We start from the raw sequence: 26,506 nt of genomic DNA on the forward strand, positions 1-26,506 counted from the left end.
CTCAAGTGAACATACTTTGCTAAATTATTAAACTACCATAGCAGTCAGTGTTGCAAAAATGTGTTATACATGTTTAAGTTTATTTAGATATAATAAAGGCCACCAACAAGTCACACAATTTAAAAAAAAAAAAAAAAAAAGTAAAATAAAAAAATTAAATGATAATGATAATACAGAATGTGCAAACAATAATTCCTGACAATTTCTTCATATAATAATTATCCATTAACGCTTTAGGGGGAAAAATGTTTTCCACTGTTGGTTACTGTTAAGTATTGCAAAAGATATATAGGTAGCCATACTAGTCAGCTCGTTATTTGATTACAAGGTTTATAACTGCTGAGAAAGGTGTTAGTGAGGATATATGATAGGCCAGAATTAAATGTTTCCTTTTGGACAAAATGCTGCACATACATAACAGGTACTGTAAAACATGCATTATTATTTCATACAATAACATTATATTCTTGTGAACCATGATATGTCATGGAAGTGATTGTGAGATGAAAAGTTTTATATCAGGGAATTTATGATGAGCCCAGAGGTCTCCAAGTCTGACACTCTTAACACGCAGTAGGGTAATATTCTGTGCTGTCACTGCAGCAAGAGCGTACTGCTGAGGGCCATGATGGTAGTCATGAGCAGTACAAGGAGTCCAGAATGTCCATTTGGGTCATTGAAGCTGCTGGGAAGCTGTTGTGTCTGCTTCTGGAGGAAGCTCTCGGAGTACACCATGAAAAGCTCTAAACATTTCCGTTCCTTTACTTGCTGGATGAGTGCAGGGTAACCAATGTCTGTGATGCCCACTGTATCATCATTGCTTTCTTGGGACTCAACAGGCACTGGAACCTCAGCAGTGCCAACTCTCTCAGAAGTACCATTGGAAACTGCAAGTGAACCAGTCATGGGGTCATCCTCCTGGATGCTACTAATCTTTGCATCACGATTTTGCAAGAGGTCAGTTCTTTTCATGCACTTGTCCATGTAGTTTTTGTAAGTCTGGGCCTGAGGTGGTGGCTGGAATGTGTAGTCACGTCCATAGTCATTTGTATCAGTAGAATTCATGCCATAGCGACGGTGCATGTAATGGTTGTAGTTTTGCTCCTCTTGGGGGCTGCTGAAGGGAAAGTGTGGCCGTGGAAATCGACCCAGACCATACCCTACAGCCATCCCTGCCATAGCTCCAACTCCGGCTGCCAGCATTGCCTTTTTGGCAAAGCCTTTGGACTTTACGGATGGTCCATAGCCCATATTATTAACCGATTTTGAGAAAGGTGAGCCACCAGTTCCATACCCTGGACCCCCAAATCCACCTCCATAGCGAGGACTAAGAATTTTGTTGTTAGGATTCCAGTTAGGATATGATCCTCCACCGATTGGATAGCCTCCTGGGTATCCTCCTGTTCTCACTGGGTAACCACCACCCGCTGGATATCCTGCAGGGTTGATTTGTCCAGGATACTGGTTTGGGTAGCCACCAGCTGCAGGGTATTCTCTCCCTGCAGGATACTGGTTAGGACTTACAGGGTACTGTCCTCTACCTGGGTTACTACCACCTGCAGGATAACTACCACCTGCAGGATAACTGCCCCCTTGTCCTGGATTTTTTCCTCTAGCTGGGTTACTACCACCAGCAGGGTAACTTCCACCTGCAGGATAACTACCACCAGCAGGGTAACTTCCACCTGCAGGATAACTACCACCTGCAGGGTAACTTCCACCTGCAGGATAACTGCCCCCTTGTCCTGGATTTTGTCCCCTAGCTGGGTTACTACCACCAGCAGGGTAACTTCCACCTGCAGGATAACTACCACCGGCAGGGTAACTTCCACCTGCAGGATAACTTCCACCTGCAGGATAACTACCACCTGCAGGGTAACTACCACCTGCAGGGTAACTTCCACCTGCAGGATAACTACCACCTGCAGGATAACTTCCACCTGCAGGATAACTACCACCTGCAGGGTAACTTCCACCTGCAGGATAACTACCACCTGCAGGATAACTACCACCTGCAGGGTAACTGCCACCTGCAGGGTAACTTCCACCTGCAGGATAACTGCCACCTGCAGGGTTCTGATGAGGATTTCCTCCTGGACTTACACCTCCTCTACCAGGGTACTGTTGGTTAGGATATCCTGCTCCAGGGTTACTGCCTGCAGGGGGGTATGGGTTGGGCTGCCTGGGATAGTTGGGCTTGGGCTTACTCCCCTGTTGAGGCTTGTTTGTAGATGCAGTTGTAGTTTTAGTCTTGGTAGGTTTCTTGATGCTTGTTCCTTTCTTGTCTGCTGATGTATCATGCAGCAATAGCATTAAAGCCAAACAGAGAATTGTGAAGATGCACAGCCGCCCCATCCTGTAATCAATTGGAGGACACAGCATTAGGATATTTAGTTGTGTTTAAAAGACTTTCTATTGTTCTTTATTGGTTAACCCTTCCAAGAAAAGTATGTTCAACAGAAAGAAGAGACTAATATTTTCATTCTAGGACAAGTAGAAGAAATTATATAACAGTAAGGCTAACATTTATAATCTCACCTACTTTACACTTGGTTTCTAAAGTAAAATGTTATTTGTAAAAGAATAGCAATGCTACTACAGAAGTGAACACAATTATATTCTTAATTACCAAAACCCACCACCATATGTGTGGTGTCTCTCCATGCCCATGACCTGCATGATGATACACCCGCAATCCTCTCCCCCAGGTCAGGTGTTTTTCCCCTCACAACTATTTAGAACTTTACATTACAACAGGAAATCCAGTAACAAAACCAGAAGCGGAATAAAATGTTGACAACCCATTCATCTCATTGTGAATTTATTAACATGAAAAAAAAAAAAAAATCATGTTTCATTTAATTATTTACAGACTAATAATTTGGGAATTGCACATTGGAGAACTTTGGGAATGCAGTATTGTAGTAATGCAATTTTTTTTTTTTTTTGCTGAGCATCCTGGAGAATCTTCCACAGTTCTTCTGGAGACCTTAATTGTCATACTTTTTTCATACAAAACCCAGCAGCCTTCATTGTGCTTTTTTTTGTCTGAAAAGTGATCTATTACATAATATGTTACTTTCTTTAATGACATACAAACATTTTTCTGTAACATTGAACTTTTTGTTAAAATACAAAATGTTTGAAAATATCAAATGTTTTTGTACTGACTCAATAATGCAGGTCATGAATAAACACGTACAACAAAATTTGTACTAAACAATAGGGTGCCTAAGACTTTTGTACTTGGTAAATATGAGCAAAGAAGGCTGTGAAAGATTGTTAAACCTTTTGATCTTTAAAAAAAAACAACAACACAAAAATACTCTGCTCTCATGGATATCAAACAATTGCAAACAAAACACAGGTTTATTTAAAAAAAGATCTTTGTTAAATATGTGTGGCAGAATTATTGGCACCCTTTTAGTCAATACTTTGTGCTACCTCTCTTTGCCAAGATAACAGCTCTGAGTCTTCTCCTATAATGCCTGATGAAATTGGAGAATACATGGCAAGGGATCTGAGACCGTTCCTCCATACAGAATCTCTCCAGTTCCTTCAAATTTCGAAGTCCATGCTGGTGGAATCTCCTCTTCAGTTCACTCCATAGGTTTTCTATGGGGTTCAGGTCAGGGGACTGGGATAGTCATGGCAGGACCTTGATTTTATGGTCAGTAAACCATTTTTGTGTTGATTTTGATGTATGTTTTGGATCACTGTCCTGCTGGAAGATCCAACCACGGCCCATTTTAAGCTTTCTGGCAGAGGCAGTCAGTTTTTCATTTAATATTTGTTGATATTTGATAGAGTCCATGATGCCATGTATCCTAATAAAAAATGTCCAGGTCCTCTGGCAGAAAAACAGCCTCAAAACATTAAAGAGCCACCACCATATTTAACCGTGGGCATGAGGTACTTTTCCATATGGCTACCTCTCTGTGTGCTCCAAAACCACCTCTGGTGTTTATTACCAAAAAGCTCTTTTTTGGTTTCATCTGACCGTAGAACCCGATCCCATTTGAAGATCCAGTCATGTCTGGCAAACTGAAGATGCTCGAGTTTGTTTTTGGATGAGAGTAGAGGCTTTTTACTTGAAACCCTTCTAAACAACTTGTGTTGATTTAGGTGACTTCAGATTGTAGTTTTGGAGACTTTCTGACCCCAAGACGCAACTAACTTCTGCAATTCCCCAGCTGTGAGAATTTTTGGCCACTCAAACCGTCCTCTTCACAGTGCGTTGAGACGATATAGACACACGTCCCATTCCAGGTTGATTCATAACATTTCCAGTTGACTGGAACTTCTTAATTATTGCCCTGATGGTGGAAATGGGCATTTTCAATACTTCTGCTATTTTCTTATAGCCACTTCACATTTTATGAAGCTCAAAAACCTTTTGCCACACATCACCGCTATATTCCTTGGTCTTACCCATTGTTATGAATGACTACGGGAATTTGACAGAATAGATTCCCAGCTCTCAAGCTATTTCATAAGTACTTTAAAATGAGAACATCAGTGAGGCTTTTAGTGCGTAATAAGATCAAATGTGCATCACTTCTGTTTGGCACTATCACAAATCCATTTAGGTTAGTTTCTCTTAAGTGCTGAAAACTAGGTAGGGCTTATTGTAATGACTCATCCATTTTTATTGATCACCTATATACAGTGTCCTCCACTAATATTGGCACCCTTGGTAAATATGAGCAAAGAAGGCTGTGAAAATTTGTCTTTATTGTTTAAACTTTTGATCTTTTGTTAAGAAAATTCACAAAAATACTCTGCAGTCATGGATCTCAAGCAACTGCAAACAACACAAGTTTATCAAAAAAAAGTGTACAACAATTATTCGCACCCCTATGAGGAAAATATATTTGAAGTATATCCCCATTGATATTCTACATTTTTCTTAGTATACCTGGGTGAGTAGGAACAGGAAATTGTTCAACCATGACTTCCTGTTTCAGAGGCGTATAAATATGAGGTAACACATAGGCCAAATTCCATTAGTCATTCATCACAATGGGTAAGACCAAGGAATATAGCTGTGATGTAGTTGTTGAGCTTCACAAAATGGGAAATGGCTATAAGAATATAGCAAAAGCATTGAAAATGTCCATTTCCACCATCAGGGTAATAATTAAAAAGTTCCAGTTAACGCATTGTGAAGACCATGGTTCGAGTGGCCAAAAGATCTCAAGCGTCTTCAGTGTGCCAGACACTACTGGAACTTCAAATGGGATCGCCTTCTATGATCAGATGAAACCAAAATACAGCTTTTTGGTAATAAACAACAGAGGTGGTTTTGGCGCACACAGACAGGTAGCCATATGGAAAAGTACCTCATGCTCACGGTTAAATATGGTGGTGGCTCTTTAATGTTTTGGGGCTGTTTCTCTGCCAGAGGACCTGGACATTTTGTTAGGGATACATGGCATCATGGACTCTATCAAATATCAGAAGATATTAAATGAAAACCTGACTGCCTCTGACAGAAAGCTTCAAATAGACCTTGGTTGAATCTTTCAGCAGGACGATGATCCAAAACCAACACAAAAATGGTTTACTGACCACAAAATCAAGGTCCTGCCATGCTCATCCCAGTCCCCTGACCTGAACCCCAAAGAAAACCTGTGGGGTGAACTGAATAGGAGAGTCCACCAGCATGGACCTCGAAATTTGAAGGATCTGGAGAGATTCTGTATTTAGGAACGGTCTCAGATCCATTGCCATGTATTCTCCAACTTCATCAGGCATTATAGGAGAAGACTCAGAGCTGTTATCTTGGCAAAGGGACGTAGCACAAAGCACTGACTAAAAGGGTGCCAATAATTTTTGCACACCTATATTTAACAAAGGCTGTTTATATATATATATATATATATATATATATATATATATATATATATATATATATATACATATATATATATATATATATATATAAACATGTGTTTTGTTTGCAATTGTTTGATATCCATGAGAGCAGAGTATGTTTGTGATTTTTTTTTTAACAGAGGTTAAACAATAAAGATCATTTTTCCCTTGACCTTTGTAATATCACAGTCTAAAACTGTATTTAAAGAGAAGCAAATCAGTAAATGAATCACATGAAAATGAATCACATGTAAGTGAATCACATGAATGTGATTCGCATGTAAATGTATCACATGTAAGTGAATCACATGAATATGAATCGCGTGTAAATGTATCATATGAAAATGAATAAATAAATTAAAAGAATAAAGATCATTTTTCCCAGCCTTCTTTGCTCATGTTTACCAAGGGTGCCAATATTAGTGGAGCGCACTATAATATTACGCAGTTGGCTTTAATATTATGGCTGATCGGTGTATATCTCCATATACTGGCAGTTCACTGAGTCTATAATGTCTGGTCTGGAGTGATAACTTCTTTCCCCATTCATAGTGCGTCATGTGAATGTTTCCCTATATACTCTCCAGTAACAGAATCAGTGCGCGCACACGCCTTGCTAAAAAAAAAAACCCTCCAATCGACAAGGCAGTGTAGCAAAAACAAACAAAAACAAAATGTTTATTCCTCCATTTTCTCCAAGCCCTGCTCATTTACGGATATCTTATATAATGGAGGGACACAGAGTGTTCACATGGACTCGACATGGCTATTAGTACTCTATAAAACAAAAATAATAATAATAATAATAATAGTATATCCCTGCTTTCTTACCTTAAAGAGGCTCGTTTTCGCTCTGTATTCCTCCAGTAACTGAAAAAGACCGTTTCGTTCCTCTGATCTCAGGCTGAATTTCATTCTGCTCTGTATTCCCTATCTAGGTGCACTTCCTAGGGTATGAGCTATTGGATCAGATACAGTGTCCCTGAGGAAGGTATTTGGGATTCAGCCTTTGTTTAGGGCGGGATATGTTTTACTGGTATAATTGATAAAGTATGGAGCTGAAGTTAAGTAATGTGCCCGATGCTTCCTGGGATAGGCTCCAGGTTCCCCCACGACCCTGAAAAGGAGTAAGAGGTTGAAGATGGATGGGTGGATGGATGGATGTTAGGGCTATGTGTTTATCCCTTTACAATATTCTCCAGGGGAAGCCACACTTCTATTCTAAATCATGATGGAACTATTTTGGTCAATTTATGTGTGTGTGTGTGTGTGTGTGTGTGTGTGTGTGTGTGTGTGTGTGTGTGTGTGTGTGTGTGTGTGTGTGTGTGTGTGTGTTAATCAATCATTCAGTCAATCAATCAATCAGTCAACCTATTACCTTTTATTTCTTTATTTTTAATCTGATTTACTCTGTAATCTTTGGTGTGTTTTTTTTGTCTTAGCCTATTCAATGGCACAGTCCATATCACTATGGGCAGTGGTGGTTTAGCAGTTAAGGCTCTGGGTTACCGATCAGAAGGTTTAGGATTCAAGCCCCAGCCCAAGCCCCTACTGCCATGCTCTGGATTACTGATGGGAAGGTCGGGGGTTCAAGCCCCAGCACTGACAAGCTGCTCCTGTTGGGCCCTTGAGCAAGGCCCTTAACCCTCTCTGCTCCAGAGGCACTATATCATGGCTGCACTCTGACCCCAAGTTCCTGGCGTGGATTATCATTATACAATATGATTTTTAATAATTAAAGTTTATGGAATTAAGAGAACATTCCATGAATCTGTATCCATCTTCTATACCATTTATCCTTCCTTCAGGTCACCTGGAGCCTATCCCAGGGCTACAAACATATGGGGCACAGGGCGGGGTACACCCTGGACAGGGTGCCAATCCTGGGTGCAGGGCACACACTCACATAAACACTCACACCCATTCATACACTACAAACATGCCAATCAGCCTACCATGCATGTCTTTGGACTGGGGGAGGAAACCGTTGTACCCGGAGGAAACCCCTGCAGCATGGGGAGAACATGCACACAGGTGGGAATCAAACCCCCAACCCTGGAGGTGTGAGGCAAATGTGCTAACCACTAAGCCACTGTGCGTGAATCTGTATGTTACAGAAAATTAACTGGTGCTGGTGGTTTCTATAGTGATGACGGGGTGGCACGTGCTACTATGTGTCTGACACATTTATAACCAAGATCACTGACTAACTTCAGAATTGATGCTTAAACAGAAAGACATACTATATGATCATTAGATCCTTATCTTTTCAACTTGATTAGGAGGACACTGTCCTGAGAAGATGCTGTTTTCAAACATTTTCTTTGCATAATAAATAAAAAGAAATAGAAGATTTATTTATCAAAGTGTTTAAAATAGTTTTTCAGACTTAAAATTCTTTCAAATGCATATCTCCACTCCTGAAACATGTATTTAGGACAAAAAATATCCATTTTATTAGGTCTTAAATGCTTTCATGATACATCAGATACAGCATATACATCAGATCACATCAGGATTAGAAAGTACAGAAAGTACCGATATCAGTACACAGGTACGACTAAAAGTCTTAGTATACCACCAAGAACTGCTTTTATTTAATCAGTAATTAAACAGAATACAAATTTCTCCAGTGAGATTCTTCACTAATTCCCAGCACAGTATGGTGTGATCTGATTAGAGCAGTAAAGAAGATAACGCATAACTCCCAATAGACTGTCTGATGTTGCTGAGTAATTCGACATTCCTGGGTCAACAAGGGCGGATTTTAAATGTCATTTTATCAGCCGATCACAAACCGGATCACATCACATCATCAGTAATCATGATTTTGAGGAGCTGACTACCTTGGTTAAGGTTACTAAACTATAAAAACAAAAATAAAAAAAACAATAGAAACCCTCATGGTTTTAATGGTTATAATGGGAATTGTATTGATTTTAATGGAAACTGTAATGGTCCCTGTGGGTTTCTACTGGTAATTTGTTGCCTTTTATTGGTGGAATGTTATGTCTAGTGGATTCCATTAAAGACCAATGGTTTTAATGGTCAAGTGATGGTTTCTAAGGGTATTTGTAGTGGAAAACTTTAGAATTTCTGCAATGGTTTCTATTGTTTGTTGTTGTTGTTTTTTGGTTGTTTGGTTTTTTTTAGCAGGGCAGTATTTTATGCTTAGAACTATCTGACAAAATGAAAAGGAAGTGGCTACATGGCGTCACAAGGTGGCAACTGCTCTCCACAAAATACCCCTTGCTACCCCAATCTTGACCTCAAATCACCTGAGAGGTCCTGCCCTTGCCAGCCGTGCTGCCACCCCTCATCTAGCTTTGTCTTAAAGCTTCAAATTTAATGTAAGCTCTGTCCTTGTTGACTCAAGGATGCCTGTCGCTTGGCAAAATCAGGACGTACTAATATTAAATTCCTAATAGTGCATTCGTGAGCACAACTGTATTGGAACAAAGTTTCAGCGCGTAATATTGCATTACTTGGAGGGATACTAAAAAATGAAAACCCTGAGACAGAGAGACAGAGAGAGAGAGAGAGAGAAAGAGATAGAAAAGCGAGAGAGAAAGAAGTACCTATATGAAATGAAACATCTACTAACAAAAAGCTTAATCAGACAGACGCTGCATGTGCTTCTGAATCATATGGCGCAAATCACAGTACCTGCAACAACAAAAACATTGATCAACCAAATGAATAACACAAATAGAACACAATATCTGCTTACAACTTTTCCACAACTTTTCAAACAGGACAACAGGATGCCATTTAGTACAAGTATGACGATTCATCCCATCCCAATGTGTGTTTATGTGTGAATACTAACTGCAGGGGTAAACTCCACGTACCTCTGCTTGAGCTTCTCCATCTCTCTGTTCTCTTCCTCCTTCAGTTTTTCAATGAAGCTCTGTAGCACAGGCATCTCTAGCTTTATATACTGCGCTACCTGGATACACAACAGACCAACACCTGAATGATTGTCTATGAGTGACATGTTCTGTCTGCATGCAAATAATTCATCTCCCAGACTGTTGTATACTGTATGGACAAATAAATTAGACATCTGACATCCTTTGACCGCTGTTGTGGTTTAAATCTTGCGGACCAGCACTTCTAGCATCAAATGTGCAGCTGAATGTTGGAATTCCAAAACGCCCATTTCCCACTTCTTCAATTCCAGAATTTCCAGTTCTTACCAGAATGGTAAACAATGCAAAATTACCATCAAGCCACTGACAAATCCAGTGGACGAAAGCAGCATTATTATCACAAAGGACTGTAGTCCTTTTTCCTCTAATTTAGCAATTAGCATCACATGACTGCTATCAGATCAGAGAAAGTAATGTATAATGCTTGTACTAGCTGATATCAAGATCTTACATGATGGGTGACCTCCTCCACCTGGTCAGGCTCCATGAGGAAGATTTTGCTGATCTGTTCGCACGGTCCATGTAGGACACGGATGGCCAGTGGGTGATCATCCCTTTTCAGCTGCAGGCGCTCTGAGACAAAACACAGAACCAATTAGAGCCAATAAGATACCATTACATTCTATTTGACAGTTTGTTCAGCAATCAAGTGAGCTTGCTCAACCGAGATCAACATCTGGAGACAAACTTGTCGGAAATGACTTAATGGATTTTTGTTTTGGGTGCAGTATTGGCTCACCTCCACTGGTGTGTAAGAGGAAGAGGGTGAACTCATCAGGACTGTTCTCAATCTTAAACTTGTTGAGCAGCACACGGAGAACCTGCGACGTCGTCATGGAGCTGTTGATGCGGACGTTCGTGACCGAACCAAATGCTGGCGTGAAAACCGCAGTCTGATAAAGCAAGAGGACGAGGAGAAAAAGAGAAGGAACATTAGGAACATCAGGAATGTAGACATTTGGGACAGTAATTTGGACAGTGATACTAGAAATTGGTGCTGTGACGTTCGGAGTGAAAGTCTAAAAACTGTCAAACTTTAGAATAAAAATTGGGTGATGATAATGAAAAACATCAGCAAAAAAAACAAAACAAAAAAAACAGTGGTAACTTTAAGAAAAGTAGGATTTTAGAACAGAAATTTCGACTTTAACTTTCAACATGTAAAAATTTTGAAATTTGTATCTTTTGAAATGTTTTTTTTTTTTAGATGTAGAAATGTTGATATATAGCAATAAATGTGAAACTTGGCAGTGTTTTTACACGTTAGAAATGTATAATAGAATTTTGGACAGTGTTATGTTTAAAAATTCTGAATATACATTTCTATTATGGCCTCCTTAGACATTGTCCAAATTTAGAATAGATATTCGGACGATGATAACTTTAGAAATGGAGAAACGAATGAAAGAAATTTTTTAACCAGGTTATCTGCAAGGAAAATTTGGACGATATAGAAATATATCTTTTGAAATGTAGATATGTGGAAATAAATATGTGATTTTTTTTTAAAAGTATAAATTTTGAATAGAAATTTGGGCAGTGGTGTATTTATAAAAGTGAAAAAAAAATAAACTTTAAAAAAAAAAATGTAATAATCAAAACATAAAATAAAATTAAATGAAATTAAAAAAGAATTTTCAAAAAAAAAAAAATTCTATCGTGGTAACCTTAGAAATAGAAAAAAAAATTGATTATAATCTAGCACTTTGGTCATTTTAAATAATTTTTCATTTCAAATAAAAAATTTAGACTGGGTTAACTCATACTGTAAGATTATAGAAATGGCCGTTAAAGGAACATCGATGTCTTTTGAGTCGCCGTTGGTTACAAGGCTCTGGTCGTCGACCAAGACTCCGCCCAGTCACACAACTCCTGGTCCTCTGCAGAGTTGACTCCTCCTCTTCACCTGCCCATGCCATACATAACACCACCACAGCTAGTTAAATCTATCCTTCCACACATACAGCACTATAAGTATAAGTTTATGTATAACTACAAGTGCGCACTAGCACTCTAGCACACTACAGTTCTTACAAACGTTCAGTATACTAGCCCACTATTTGTGCTTATTAGCACTCTAAGCTAGCGCCGTGCACATTAGCACTCTACGTGCTCTAGGTTCCAGTTTCAGTTAATCGTGTAGCTGTACTCACCGTCCTGTCCTGCTGCTTCGCTACAACTCTCCTTTGATTCGTCCTCAGGCCCTGTGACCTGAATTGTGGGGGAAGCTTGTGTGGTGTGCTGTTTTCTAAAAGAAGAAAGAAAGATGATTTATGTTGTAATATGATTGGCATAATGTGATCATTATATTCTTTCACATTGTTGTATATTATTATTTGAATGTTATTCTAAGCATTATTATTATTATGTAAAAGCATGAAGTGAATAGTAAATGAGCTGTTTGATGAAGTAAATAACTGCTGCATACTTCGACTCTGCTTTGTTCGCACCGGTTCTTGAACGTGTCAAGGACGCAAGAAAACGAGGAGAGTCGATTGGCTCTTTGCCATCTTGCATCTGCAACCTGATTGGTCGCCGCAGGCCCCAAAAGATGTTAAGCAAACCCTCAATGATCAGCTCTCCTTCCTCCTGTTTTAGTCACAAAATATCCCAAAATTTGAGGAAATGATATGCAAACACAAAATAGTGTTATCAGTGTATGTGTGTGTGTGTGTGTGTGTGTGGGGGGGGGGGGGGGGGGGGGGTGTTGGGGGGACGACGACTCACCTCTCTGTGCCGCAAGTGGAGCGATTTTTCCTCATAATAAAGGTTGTAGGTTTTGAGATGTGACAGTAAGTCAGTCCTGAAAATAATATCTCATATAACTCATGGTACAGAGGCAGCTCACTGTCTGAGTGCACTAACTGGAATTGTGGGTTTTTCTTTGTAGTTATTAAAAACTAATACAGTTTGTATTCATTATTTAAGGACTAAAACATGAGCATGATGGAAAATGAATACAATTATAGCGTCAATTTTAAATCTTACTTGCTGATGAATTTGTTTTCTCCGATCTGCACTGAATTCACCACAGCCATCAAAACAAAATAGATGGGCCTGAGACACAGGAGAGGAGAGGAGAGATAAGGAAAGGAGAGAAAATGAGAGAAAAGGATAGAAGAGCAGACAAAAGGACAGGGGTAGAGGAGAGAGGAGACGAAAGAAGAGGAGTAGGGGAGAGAGGAGACAAGAAGAGAGGAGAGGAGATGAGAGGAAAGGAATGGAAAGGACATAAAGGGTGAGGAGTAGAGAGGTGAGGGGAGAAGAGGTAAGGAGAGGAGTAGAGAGGAGTAGAGAGGAGAGGTGAGGTGAGGTGAGGAGAGGAGAGGAGAGGTGAGGTGAGGTGAGGTGAGGAGAGGTGAGGTGAGGTGAGGTGAGGAGAGGTGAGGTGAGGTGAGGTGAGGAGAGGTGAGGTGAGGTGAGGTGAGGAGAGGTGAGGTGAGGTGAGGAGAGGTGAGGTGAGGAGAGGTGAGGTGAGGTGAGGAGAGGAGAGGTGAGGTGAGGTGAGGTGAGGAGAGGTGAGGAGAGGTGAGGTGAGGAGAGGTGAGGTGAGGTGAGGTGAGGAGAGGTGAGGTGAGGTGAGGTGAGGAGAGGTGAGGTGAGGTGAGGTGAGGAGAGGTGAGGTGAGGTGAGGTGAGGTGAGGTGAGGAGAGGTGAGGAGAGGTGAGGAGAGGAGAGGAGAGGTGAGGTGAGGTGAGGAGAGTAGAGGAGAGTAGAGTAGAGGAGAGGTGAGGAGAGGTGAGGTGAGGAGAGGAGAGGTGAGGTGAGGTGAGGAGAGGTGAGGTGAGGTGAGGTGAGGTGAGGAGAGGTGAGGAGAGGAGAGGAGAGGTGAGGTGAGGTGAGGTGAGGAGAGGTGAGGAGAGGAGAGGTGAGGTGAGGTGAGGTGAGGAGAGGTGAGGTGAGGTGAGGTGAGGTGAGGAGAGGTGAGGAGAGGTGAGGAGAGGAGAGGAGAGGTGAGGTGAGGTGAGGAGAGTAGAGGAGAGTAGAGTAGAGGTGAGGTGAGGAGAGGTGAGGTGAGGAGAGGAGAGGTGAGGTGAGGAGAGGTGAGGAGAGGAGAGGAGAGGTGAGGTGAGGTGAGGTGAGGAGAGGTGAGGAGAGGAGAGGTGAGGTGAGGTGAGGTGAGGAGAGGTGAGGTGAGGTGAGGTGAGGTGAGGAGAGGTGAGGAGAGGTGAGGAGAGGAGAGGAGAGGTGAGGTGAGGTGAGGAGAGTAGAGGAGAGTAGAGTAGAGGTGAGGTGAGGAGAGGTGAGGTGAGGAGAGGAGAGGTGAGGTGAGGTGAGGTGAGGAGAGGTGAGGTGAGGTGAGGTGAGGTGAGGAGAGGTGAGGTGAGGTGAGGTGAGGTGAGGAGAGGTGAGGTGAGGTGAGGTGAGGAGAGGAGAGGTGAGGTGAGGTGAGGTGAGGAGAGGTGAGGTGAGGTGAGGTGAGGTGAGGAGAGGTGAGGTGAGGTGAGGAGAGTAGAGTAGAGGAGAGTAGAGTAGAGGAGAGGTGAGGAGAGGTGAGGTGAGGTGAGGTGAGGTGAGGTGAGGAGAGGAGAGGAGAGGAGAGGAGAGGTGAGGTGAGGTGAGGAGAGGTGAGGTGAGGTGAGGAGAGGTGAGGAGAGGTGAGGAGAGGTGAGGTGAGGAGAGGTGAGGTGAGGTGACGTAACGTGAGGTGAGGTGAGGAGTAGAAAGGAAAGAAAAGGAAAGGAGTGGAGAGGAGTCAGAAGAAGAAGATAAGGAGAAGAGATGAAAGGAGGGTAGTGAAAACAGGAAAAGAGAAAAGAAAAAAAAAGTGAGGAGAAATGAAAAAAAATAGAGGAGATTTTTTTTTAAAAGGGAGAGAATAAACATCAGATGTGAGAGCAATATAAATCCTGCAATGAACAAAATCAGGAAAAGAAAAGTGAAGAAAAACATGATCACACGGCTCTTTTTGTCTGTTTCTCTCTCTCGAGAGTTCTCGTGTGTGTGATTTGAACAAAACGTTCGATGGAATAATTTACTTATTACTTATTACTTATTCCCTCTCGTACTCATCAGTCAGTGTTGAACGTCAGCTGCTGTGTTTTACACAGTGATGTGTGTTTGGATTTCCTGGTTGTAAATGGTGCAGAAAACCAACGTGACAACACAAAAAAAAGGACACGAGCGCTGTTTTTGGGTCGAACTGTTCTCCACGTTTACTAAAAGAGGAAGATGAATAAAATGATTTTTCCAACATGACCCACAGAGTCGCTTAACGTTCAGGTCATTTCGAGCCGAGAGGCAGAATAAGGAAGGGAGAAGAAAAAAAGAACAGTTTTGGTCAAAAAATGGCCTTTCTGTAAACGTGAAGCCGAAAGGTGATGCTAGAGCTGTTACGCTCCTCCAGTCCTTATAATCGAGAGGAACCCTGAACATAAGAAGCATTTTAAAACGATATTTCTATCCGATCTAAAACGATGGAGAGCGCTGAGTAATACTGTACAATCCAGGTTGTGCTTTGAAGAATATTTCGACATTTCTACATACACATTCAATTTAAAATATCTTCTTTCTTTATTTTTTTAAACAGTGAGTGATGGAGCATTGAGAGGAAAGATGGAAAGCAGAAGATGAAGAAACTGAACAAGGAGGTGACTTACTGTGTAGGAAGACCAGCACATCAAGGAAGAGGAGAAAGGTGTGTGTGTGTGTGTGTGTGTGTGTATGAGGTACGACACAGACCTTTTGAAGACTGAAATACCCAGGAAGGCAAAGTGTGCGTGTGTTGAAAGACTAAAGGAACACGCACCCCTCCCTAAAAGCAGCTCACACAGGAAGCTGAGTGCATTTGAACGTTTGTTTGGACTTCCTGTTCGCACCACACATGCACTGGTGTGTATCTGCACATCCGAAACGCGCACCAGATACACATTTGAAGCAATGAAACGCTCGTCCGAGCATAAAAATGCAAACGATCAGAAGTGTTAAAGAAGTATATTTGCTGCTCCGTATTGCACTTGATGACCTTTTGACCTTTGGGCTACTTTTGTTATGGGTTTACATGGAAATATAACAGGATTGCTGAGTATTTTTGACCCTGGTTGGTTGGTGGTTGAGACAGGAGGGGACATGCGTGTGACGCCACCTTGTGGTAATAGAAATTTGTGCACATTTATCACAAACAAGACAGCCTGATAACAATATTAGATATGTCGTGTATTGTGATACAAAGTCGTAGCTGTAACTGCAGTGTGCAGTGATCCATCACATACTGTACATAGGTGTGATGTATGTGTATCGTGTTCGGTGTCACAAGCCCAAAGTCATTAGAATCAATCATGCAAATGCTCCTTTATTGATCCAGTGTCATACAATAAGATCAACTCGGTGCTAACGATATATACAAACATCTAACAAACTGTCGTCTCTGTGAATTCAAACCATTTTCTTTATCAGGTAAAAATGAACATCAGGTCTGGAAAAGTCTGATAAATTCACAGTATGAGAATCATATGACACGTTATTGCAGTTTTCAGTGCATCATGCCATGTACTCACCGCTCCCCATTCTCAAAAAGGACAACTTTAAATAAAGTCACAAATGGCTCTCCAGTTCTGCTCTTGTGGGCGTGGCCTGTGTTGAAACGCATGCAGCTTAATTGCATCCACTCTACTGTTTCGTTTATACTCATTCGGATTATACTAGAGTTATGCCTTGAACCTTTTTTATTACCCTGAATGCTCCTGAAGGAATTCTGATCAAGCCCAACCAATCTCGAAAGGAATTCTGACTAATCCCTCCAGCTCTTGAAGGAATTCTGCCCAATCCCACCCACTCCTAAAGAAATTCTCTTCAGTCCTGACTGCTCTTGAAGGAATTCTGATCTACCCCACCCAATCTCAAAAGGAATTCTGCCCAATCCCTGGATTTGACTAATCCAATTCTGACTAATCCCTCCAGCTCCTGAAGGAATTCTGCCCAATCCCACCCAAACTTGAAAGGAATTCTGCCCAATCCCACCCACTCCTAAAGAAATTCTCTTCAGTCCTGACTGCTCTTGAAGGAATTCTGCTCAATCCTACCTGCTCCTAGAGTTATTATTATTTTGTTTGGACCTGCTAGCAATATTTTCTAATAAGCTTAGTCGGTTCTGTTTCTGTGACGCTGACCAGGACAAAGCAGTTACTAAGGATGAATGAATGAAAACATTCTTGTCGCCGTAGCTGTTTTTCATTCAGGGAACTTCTCCAGCCAGAGAAACTAGAATATACTGTTTAAAGGTGTCTTCAGTGGAATCACTCAGGATTCTTCTGGAGTTTACCAGAACATTCTGGAAATATCACGTTCTGTCATTTACACCAATTAGGAATCTTAGAGCAGATGAATTTTCGACACTGGAATAATTGTTAGACCGATATATATCGTCAGACTCCTCATTGACATCTGGTTTCTCCTGCTGTGCTCGTCACTGGTTTAGATAACGTTCTCAAACAGCTGCATGGAAGCCATAATGTTCTCATCCTGAAAAAAAAACAAGGACAGAAAAATGGAAAAACGAGACAGAAACGAATATAGCGCCGAAATTCTAAAGCAAATATAATACACTATTATATAATTAGCAAATTAAGCAGACTGATGCTTTACGTTCTGACACGTCTCGATGAACTCGTCGATGGTGACGACTCCGTCTCTGTTCCTGTCCATTTTCTGCAAAACATATTTTTAAGGGTCATGAGGGTTTATTCATCTTTTACTCATCCGATACAAAACCTAACGGGACGTTACTAACTGAAATCCACACAAACACACATACTTTATAAAGTATACAAGTTTACTCGCTGTTACAAGTCAGCGGCAAGTATTAAAACATTTACGTATGAAACGATGCTTATTCAAGAAAGAGCCAAGTAGAACCTTAAAGATCCTGATCAAGCAATCTCTCCAGAGATGCCTTTACTGATTCGTCTTAAATCCATGTGGCTTATCAGACTCCAATTCAGATACAAGGCATATGAACTAACCAGGTGTAAACTGTGTCAAGGATTGCATGAAAATAATATTTGAAAGCATCTGACACTTCAGCCCATGAGAAACTTTTTTTCATCAGGTCTCATTTGCAAAAGGAAGATCAAGGTAAAATGAATAAATTAAGGTAGGCCAGATATAGTTTGAGTAGCAACAGGCCACTGTATAGTATATAACATCAGTGTTGCAGCATGTAACGCTCAACATGGCGGCCGTATTACATAAACCCTGTCCCTCAGTAAAACGAACCAATCAACTTCTCGGTGAAGCTATTTGCAACAGAAAACATCCTGGCCCTTCAGATTCCCGGGCAGATATAGGCCACTTTGCTCCATTTGCTCTCCTACATTCAAGTAGATAGGAGTCTTGTCTTATAACTGCACAGGAGCATTGCCAAGATGGCCGCTGAGTGTACAGACTTTTCTAGAAGTACTTAATCACCTAACTTCTCTAGGACTTCACTAATATTTCCAGAATATTTTATTTATCTATTACGTTTTCATTTTTTCCATGACTGGAAAAGTTGAATGAATGAATGAATGGGTAACACTACATGAATAATCCTGCACTAATACCTGAATTAATACTCACTTAAATATGAACTAATTATGAGTTAAGGCATGTACTAATCACGAACTAATGAAGAGCTAACCATAACTAAATCATACATAATTCATAGTACATGTTATAACATGTTTGGTAGTTAATGTATTAATTCAGTGGTTTTCAAAGTGGGGGCTGTAGCCCCCTTGGGGGCCGCCAGGGGGCGCCCAGGGGAGGTGGGGATGGCTCAACAATTTGGTGTGAAAAATAAATAAAAACTGAAAAATGATTTTCTCTTTCTCACTCTCAGACAACCACACACACACACACACACACACACACACACACACACACACACACACACAATCAATTCCTAATGTAATGTAATGTAAAAATGTAAGATATAATTATTAATTAAAAAAAAGGGGGGGATATATTCAGAAGTCTGTATTTTTAATGTGTTTTAAAGACATCTTGCAAAAGGGGGGCCTCGGTCAAATGTTAATGCCATTTGGGGGGCCTTGCCCTGGAAAAGTTTGGGAAACCCTGTATTAATTAACACGTAGGGGGAAATTATATCAATCATGCTCTATCATGTAATCATGAAATGTTTCAATTTGTTTATATAATTTGCCATATGCAGCTGCGTACGCTAACATCATTGGGCGGTGCTGGATTATTTTCATAATTAACATTGATCTTCCTTATCGAACGCAGAAAGACGCACTACGTGTTAATTAAAACGTAAACTAACAAACATGTACTAACATGTACTTAAGGTGGTCGTTATTCCCGCATTAGAGGTTAGCTCTAAGGTAAGTTCGTGATTAGTACATTCCTAAACTCATCATTAGTTCACATTTAAGTGAGTATTAATTCAGGTATTAGTGCAGGATTATTCATGTCCTGTTATTGTAAAGTGTCACCAATGTATGAATGTATGAAGGCAGTTACCTGGAAAAATTTCTCCACATGTTTAAATGGTGCATCTGCCATCACACTGGGATATGTGTATCGGCCCATCATGTCGTAGATGGATTTTATGATGGCCAACATTTCCTGAGGGTCAAAAAATAAGGCTAATGTGTAAATGTAATTTTTCTGTTCATTCAGCTGTTATTGTAGGAAGCTCTGATGGTCCTGCACCTGTTTGGTGACGTATCCATCTTTATTAATGTCGTACAAGTTAAACGCCCAGTGAAGCTTCTCTGTTACTGAACCTCGCAGCAATACGGACAGTCCAATCACAAAGTCCTGTCAACACACGCGTGCACACACACACACAAACACACACAGAATTCTATAAGACATGCATTCACCATCTAAAAATATGCATACAAACTAAACAAGGAGATATAGAGAGAATGAGCGGATGTGAGAAAGAGAGAGAACAGATGTATACAGAAAATGAACACAAAAGTAAGAGACCAACACATAGGGAGACAGACTGAATGTGTTTCCTACCTCAAACTGTATAGAACCATTTCGGTCCATATCAAAGGCGTTGAAGAGAAAATGTGCATATGTGGTCGCATCTAAAAAAAAAAAAAAAAAAAATCATTCAATTAAAAAAAAAAAGAAAAAAAAGTAGTTTGAGAAAAGCATTCCGTTTCAATCTTTAGGCATTTATTATCATTTATATTATACTTTTGCTTGCACAATGTGTAAGTAACACCACTACAGCATCATATTTTCATAATGACAACATTTAGCATAATTCGAACTATTATATCCTGGTTATTAACAACTATATGCAGCCAATTTATGAACATCCCATCCATCCATCCATCTTCTATACCGCTTTATCCTTTTCAGGGTCACGGGGAACCTGGAGCCTATCCCAGGGAGCATCGGGCACAAGGCGGGGTACAACCTGGACAGGGTGCCAATCCATCGCAGGGCACACTCACATACACATTCACACACACCCATTCATACACTACGGACACTTTAGACACGCCAATCAGCCTACCATGCATGTCTTTGGACTGGGGGAGGAAACCGGAGTACCCGGAGCAAACCCCCGCAGCACGGGGAGAACATGCAAACATGCAAGCCACCGCCAATTTATGAACAAATTAGATTTATTGCACTATTTGCTTAAAGATTTCACATTTGTATTCCTTCACATGGATAATTATGAATAAAACACTCCCTAGTCACAATAATCTTTTACATGCTAAATATAAACAGTCAGGTGTACAGTACTGTGCAAAAGTCTTAGGCACGCGTGAAGAAATGCTGTAGAGCCATTCAAAAATTATGAAATTAAATGTTTCGCCATTTAAAAAAACACTATAAAGAGCAATAAACAGTAATAAATTAAACAAAGTCGATATTTGGTGTGACAACCCTTTGCTTTAAAAATAACTAAAGTAGTCTCAGGTAGAATTAGTGCAGTTTTATAAGGAAATGAGATGTAAGTTTTATTGAGCATCTACAGAACCAGCCACCATTCTTCTGGAGACTTTGACTGTCGCACTTGCTTCTTATTTTTGCAGCGAAACCCAGCAGCCTTCATTGTGTTTTTGCCTGAAAAGTGTCTATGCTGCTTTCTTTACTGACATACAAACATTTTTCGGTAATATTTTAATTTTGTGCTGGAAAACTAATGTTTGGAAATCTAATATGTTTTTGTACTGACTCAATAATGTAGAAGTCGTGAAATAAAAAATCTATAACAAAGTTTGCGATAAAAAAAATAAACAAAAGTAATTGAATTAAAGTAATTGCCTTTACAAATGGTACGGCTTATATCCTTTAAACCGTGTACTGTCCCGTATGCTAGCTTACTAGCATACTACCTAGGTGTTTTAATAACGAATAAAATGCAATAAAAATAATCATATTGCACTAAAAGCAGTTAAGTTTCCCCCCTTTTCTTAACTCAGTCATTCTGAACAGTAATTTTGGCTTGTTAACTTGTTACATAACGAAGCAGCTAGCTAATCTGCTAGCTAGTTAGTACTAGCATGCTAATTACCTAGCTTGTTCACGAGCCTTCGGTGTAATGTTACATCAGATGTCATCTATAGATAGGTCCTTAAAACCCAAAGAGTTTTGATAGTAAAAATTCTTCGATGTTGATATATGAAGTGTTTTATTGGCCCTGTTTATCGTTATAAACAGCTTCATCTGCAAACGTGAATACGTTTGAAAAGTTGTGCTTTCTACAATCAGTCGATCTAACACTAATCTTGCACTCATCTACACACATTAAAAGCAGGATTTATAGCGGATCACAGCATAGAACAGCCTAGAAATACAAAAGTGGCTTACAATTATAAGCCAACAATTTTAACTTCTTTTCTTTTTTACAAAATTTTTTAAAATATCTGCCAAGGAATCTGATGATCTTGAAAATCTTGATGGAACTTTTATAAATGTTCCTACAGCATACAAATGTTTCTGCCGCAAGACTTCATTTGAGGGGATATTAATAGTCAGTTCCATTATAGTGTGAGCAATGTTAAAGCCTCACCTTTTTAACCAGTCAGATACATTATTGAATGTTCGGATAACATTATTTTTAGCTGGGATGCTAGGCTAACACCAAACAGAACCCTTAAATACTCTATGTATACACAAACATACATGAGAAAAGAGAGTGTGGGATGCCATTAGTGTACAACCTATTACTAAGTAGGTTATAATTAATTCCCAGCATACCTCCTTGAGGGAAGAACTGGGAATAAATAACCTTAAAGGTTTCCTCATCAACTAATCCACTGGGGCACTCCTAATCAGAGAGAGAGAGAGAGAGAGAGAGAGAGAGAGAGAGAGAGAGCAACATTAACAACCATTTTAAAATAATTATATTAGACAATATTTAGGTTATTGAACCTAAAATAAAAAGAACTGGTGCTAAATTCTGGTTTTAATTCACAATTCATTAATTAATTCATGATTTCCATGGGAATTGTTTGTTTCAATTCATTGTCTATATATATATATATATATATATATATATATATATATATATATATATATATATATATATATATATATATATCCACTCTCACGTTTTTGAAGCCTCTGTAGAGCGACTGAAGCTCCTTCCTGGTGAATTTAGTTTGAGCTTGAAGTTTCTCCAGACCTTCAGGTTGGTGTCTGACCATAGAAAGCTCCAACTCAGCATCTGCACTCTCTAAAAGACAGAAGGACAAAGGAGAGAACCTGAATGAAAGGGTGATGAGGAATAGCATAACAGAATAAACAGACAGAATTGCCTTATATACCAAAAACTCTAAAGAGGGAATTTTTGATAAGACGCAGGTATGCACTCACCATCTTTTGAAGAGAAAAACAAAACCCCCAGAGTGGATGAAGAGATAAGACAAAAAGGAAGAAAAAGAAGAAAAGAAACATGTTAATAAGATTATGCCGAATTATGCAAATACGAATGATATTGTAATATCTAGAGGTCGACCGATTGTGGATTTTACAGTTACCGATAACTAAGTAGGGGGGTACCTGCCGATACCCGATTAATCAACCGTTAGTTTTTAAAACTGATACTGAATGAAAACATAACACTCAAAGTAAATAACTGCAAAAAATAAACAGTACTGACTGTACTCTTTAAAATGAAATAAATTATATCAATATTAATATATATTAACTATTAATAAACATTCAAGTAAATAAAAGATATACATCCAAACTGAACCAGAAAATAACACTCCAAATAACAAATAAAAACATAGACATCCAAAATGAATTTAAAAAACCACTTATAACAATAACACACATCAGTGAAGATTTTTGCCGCATAACCGTTACGAGATATTGGTGCAGATTAATCGGCAAAATCCATCAATTGGTCGACCTCAAGTAATATCCTGTATATTCTCCTTCTCTTTAAATTGCATTTAAAGATTTCAAAAATCCGACTGTGGTGCAGAAGCGTCATGGATATTTTGACATCTGGTGTCCGATTACAAACAGGTGGCTTTCCAACAACTTAATCAAAGCTTGCCATTCACTGTGTGAGGAAATCCCACTTAGATATCTTTAGGTACACTGTCTGTTTTTTCCACTATGTTTCCTAAAATGGCCCCTGATTCAATGTGATCTTTGCAGAAAGCCTAGGCAAGATTAAATATTTCATTAAGACATTTCCACAAAATTGAGTTGAAATATATTTATCATATCATAAAGTTAAGGTGCCAAAGTATGTATCCGCAGCAAAACTTAATTTTGCCAAAACTGTTTTTATGTATTATAGGGGGTTTATAGTAAAAGAGAAGCCAGTAGAGAGCTTACCCTCCATAGAGAGCGGGTCCCAAAAACTAAACTGCTTTAAAACCATGAAAAAGAGAAGCACCACCACGGCTACGGCAAAAAGTTCCATACCCATTGTGATATCTTGAGTATGTATGCTGCTACTAATGATGAATTATCAGCTCCCAAAAGACCAAACAGAAGGAAACCCAAACTGGATTTCAGAACAGTGTCTTTCATAATACGCTAAGGCTTATCGTCATCTGGAATTTCATTGGTCCTTAGACATTTCGAAGTGAAGATTATGCAAGAAGATGTAGAAGAAATCAGCAATTGTCAAAAGTCAAAAAAATGTATACAATCAAAATGGTGTTCCAGCATCAGCTCATCACATCTCGTATTATTTTCAGAGTTTCTTAATAAGAAGTTTTCGAGTAATAATAAGCTACAGTGGACAAATAGACGGTTCTTCCAAATCCCCAAATGGTGACTAACAGCAAAAAATAAAGAGTTAACCTGCATCAAGCACATGTAGATGCACAGTGTTACAATTTTCTGTTTGCTATCAGATTAAAAAGACTGTCAGAATAAAGTCAGAATAAACAGTTGAGGCTGAGCACCAGCTTCACTTTTCTATTTTCCATTTTTCCAAAAATGTCTCTATCACATCTTCTATTTCAATCAAAGTAAACAGTTTCCAAATGGTGAATAATTCAACAAGTAAGACTTGTGCTTCAACTCCTTACATGATGAAAGCCTTGATTGTAAATAAAAACATAAAATAGAAGAAAAGTCTCAAACTCAAGTGCGCTTCAGTTGTTATTTTGTATTTAAAGGATCCAATCAGTAATATAAAACCAAAGCCAAAAAACCATCTGCCTCAGTATGCAAATGGTGATGAATTCAAATAGGTGGTAAAATCCTGAGCCATAAATGAGTCGGGTTTCTGATATAAACTGACGCACTCTCAATGCAATCCTTAAAAAAGGTATCTCCAATTCCCCAATGGTGATGGAATAGTGGAATAGACTGAGGCTCGGGTCTAAAATTGCCCCACAAATAAAAAAAATCAATCGAGAAAATCCCGTCAGGTTCGTGCAGACAGACTGTGTCACAATGTCCTGAAGATTAAAATCCTGAGCAAAATCTCTTCAAATCCATATGCCTAAAGATGTCGTTGAAAAACCTTCAAAACTTGCATGAGAGCATCAGTGTCCATCACTGCCCTTGCAAATAACTTGTTTACTTGTAAGAGGTTTTGTCCTATGATCCAGCTTCCTCTATGCTGACACTCCCTGACCCGCAATTATGTAAAGCAATAGTAAAAGCTCTCTCTTTCTCTCTCTCTCTCCTGCTCTATCACTCTCCATCTGTAGTTCCACACCCTCTTCTATGTTGTCTTTACGTTCCTTTTTAAAGCTTCTAGGGTATATTCTGGGGAAAACTGACATGAATATGTGAGTCCTCTGGTAAATATTACTGTTGTTATTATGTGATATTTAAAACTGCTCTTGTTGAACTGTGGTTATCAAATGGTTCTTGGTCAAGCTTGTGGGTTTTGAAATGGGTCAATTTACATGTGAAAAATCTCCTCTGTGATGATCATATTTTTATTACACTGAAGAACCACAAAGATATAGGTTCCTATGTTCAGGGTGTCCCCTGTCCAGGGTGTCCCCCGTCCAGTGCCCCGAGTTCCCTGGGATAGGGCCCTGTGAAGGATAAAGTGGTATGGATGGATGGTAATCAGCTTTCAGATAAAAGTACTCACAGGTGAATGACACAGCACTAATCCTTAGCAACACTTTCCCAAAATGGATCAACAACACTTTGCCAATGTTCTTAAGTTCAAGGAATGGCCAAAAATAATATATCTACAATCTCCCACACACTCAGACTGATCAGCCAGGTTTTGCACTGCTACAGGGTTTAGATTATCATCAAGTAATTAAAGCTTATAGCCTCTAGTTTAACACTACAATTGTTTTAAAATAATTCGTGCACTGAACATTTGGTTGGGTTCCAGTGCTATATTAACAAGCACTTGTGTAATTAAATGACTCCTTGAAAGACAAAAGAATCAATTGGACAGCAATACAGACTTCAGGAGCACAACTTACTCAGAAAACATTATGATTTCACACTGTTTCCATTTGAGAACAGCAAAAATAGCAAATTTACATTTATATTTACATTTATGGCATTTGGCAGACGCCCTTATACAGAGCGACTTACAGAAGTGCTTTCAAGTCTCTATCAATAAATACATCCCGATACTGGTTCACTAGGTCACGGACTAAGAATAGCATCAGTCTTAAAACTCTGTTGGGAGGCGATATAGTAAGAACAACACATAGACAACGCAAATGTTTTTTTAATGAAAAGTGATCATTAAGTACTTTAGGAAGAGGTAGGTCTTTAGACATTGTTTGAAGACCGCCAGTGACTCAGCTGTTCGGACATCTAGGGGAAGATTATTCCACCACCTAGGTGCCAGAACAGAGAAGAGTCTTGATGCATGCCTTCCTTGTACCCTGAGAGATGGTGGCACTAGTCTAGCGGTGCTAGAGGATCGGAGGGTGCATGGTGCAGTGCGGGGTGTGATGAGTGATTTGAGGTAAGTGGGTGCTGGTCTGTTTTTGGCTTTGTAGGCAAGCATCAGTGTTTCAAATCTGATGTGGGCAGCTACAGGAAGCCAGTGGAGGGGGCGTAGCAGTGGGGTGGTGTGGGAGAATTTAGGAACGTTGCAAACAAGTCGAACAGATGCATTCTGGATCAGTTTCAGAGGTCGAATGGCAAGAGACTGAACCAGCACCTGAGTGGCCTGTGTGGATAGAAATGGATGAATCCTTCTGAAGTTGTAAAGGAGTAATAGACATGAGCGTGTCAGATTAGCAATGTGAGTGGAAAAGGACAGCTGATTGTCCATGGTTTCCCCAAAGTTGCCTGCAGTAACCGAAGGTGGG

The 26,506-nt window shown here is 39.8% G+C and overlaps 3 protein-coding genes across 3 annotated transcripts; all 3 read right to left on the bottom strand.

Annotated features, from left to right (window-relative positions):
- Nucleotides 1-61: 61 nt before the first annotated feature.
- On the bottom strand, nt 62-6,817 carry prnpb (prion protein b). Its single transcript, XM_017489698.3, has 2 exons — nt 6,709-6,817; nt 62-2,356 (listed from the first exon to the last, which is right to left on the bottom strand). The coding sequence occupies exon 2, from the start codon at nt 2,353-2,355 to the stop codon at nt 595-597; it is 1,761 nt and encodes a 586-aa protein (XP_017345187.2). The 5' UTR covers nt 2,356; nt 6,709-6,817; the 3' UTR covers nt 62-594.
- A 1,492-nt stretch (nt 6,818-8,309) lies between these two features.
- rassf2b (Ras association domain family member 2b) lies at nt 8,310-15,553 on the bottom strand. The gene is made up of 10 exons (XM_017489700.3): nt 15,410-15,553; nt 12,798-12,866; nt 12,537-12,612; nt 12,238-12,398; nt 11,963-12,057; nt 11,576-11,715; nt 10,549-10,702; nt 10,261-10,382; nt 9,729-9,826; nt 8,310-9,543 (listed from the first exon to the last, which is right to left on the bottom strand). The coding sequence occupies exons 2-10, from the start codon at nt 12,845-12,847 to the stop codon at nt 9,489-9,491; spliced, it is 951 nt and encodes a 316-aa protein (XP_017345189.1). The 5' UTR covers nt 12,848-12,866; nt 15,410-15,553; the 3' UTR covers nt 8,310-9,488.
- A 532-nt stretch (nt 15,554-16,085) lies between these two features.
- Nucleotides 16,086-24,918, bottom strand: kcnip3b (Kv channel interacting protein 3b, calsenilin). Its single transcript, XM_053686607.1, has 8 exons — nt 23,583-24,918; nt 22,340-22,464; nt 21,987-22,056; nt 19,782-19,852; nt 19,464-19,571; nt 19,272-19,376; nt 17,394-17,456; nt 16,086-17,270 (listed from the first exon to the last, which is right to left on the bottom strand). Exons 1-8 carry the CDS (start codon nt 23,674-23,676, stop codon nt 17,223-17,225), a joined length of 684 nt encoding a protein of 227 aa, XP_053542582.1. The 5' UTR covers nt 23,677-24,918; the 3' UTR covers nt 16,086-17,222.
- Between the last annotated feature and the right edge of the window lie 1,588 nt (nt 24,919-26,506).

This window comes from Ictalurus punctatus, chromosome 16 (assembly GCF_001660625.3).
Source record: "Ictalurus punctatus breed USDA103 chromosome 16, Coco_2.0, whole genome shotgun sequence".
In the NCBI taxonomy this organism is placed as follows: Eukaryota; Metazoa; Chordata; class Actinopteri; order Siluriformes; family Ictaluridae; genus Ictalurus; species Ictalurus punctatus.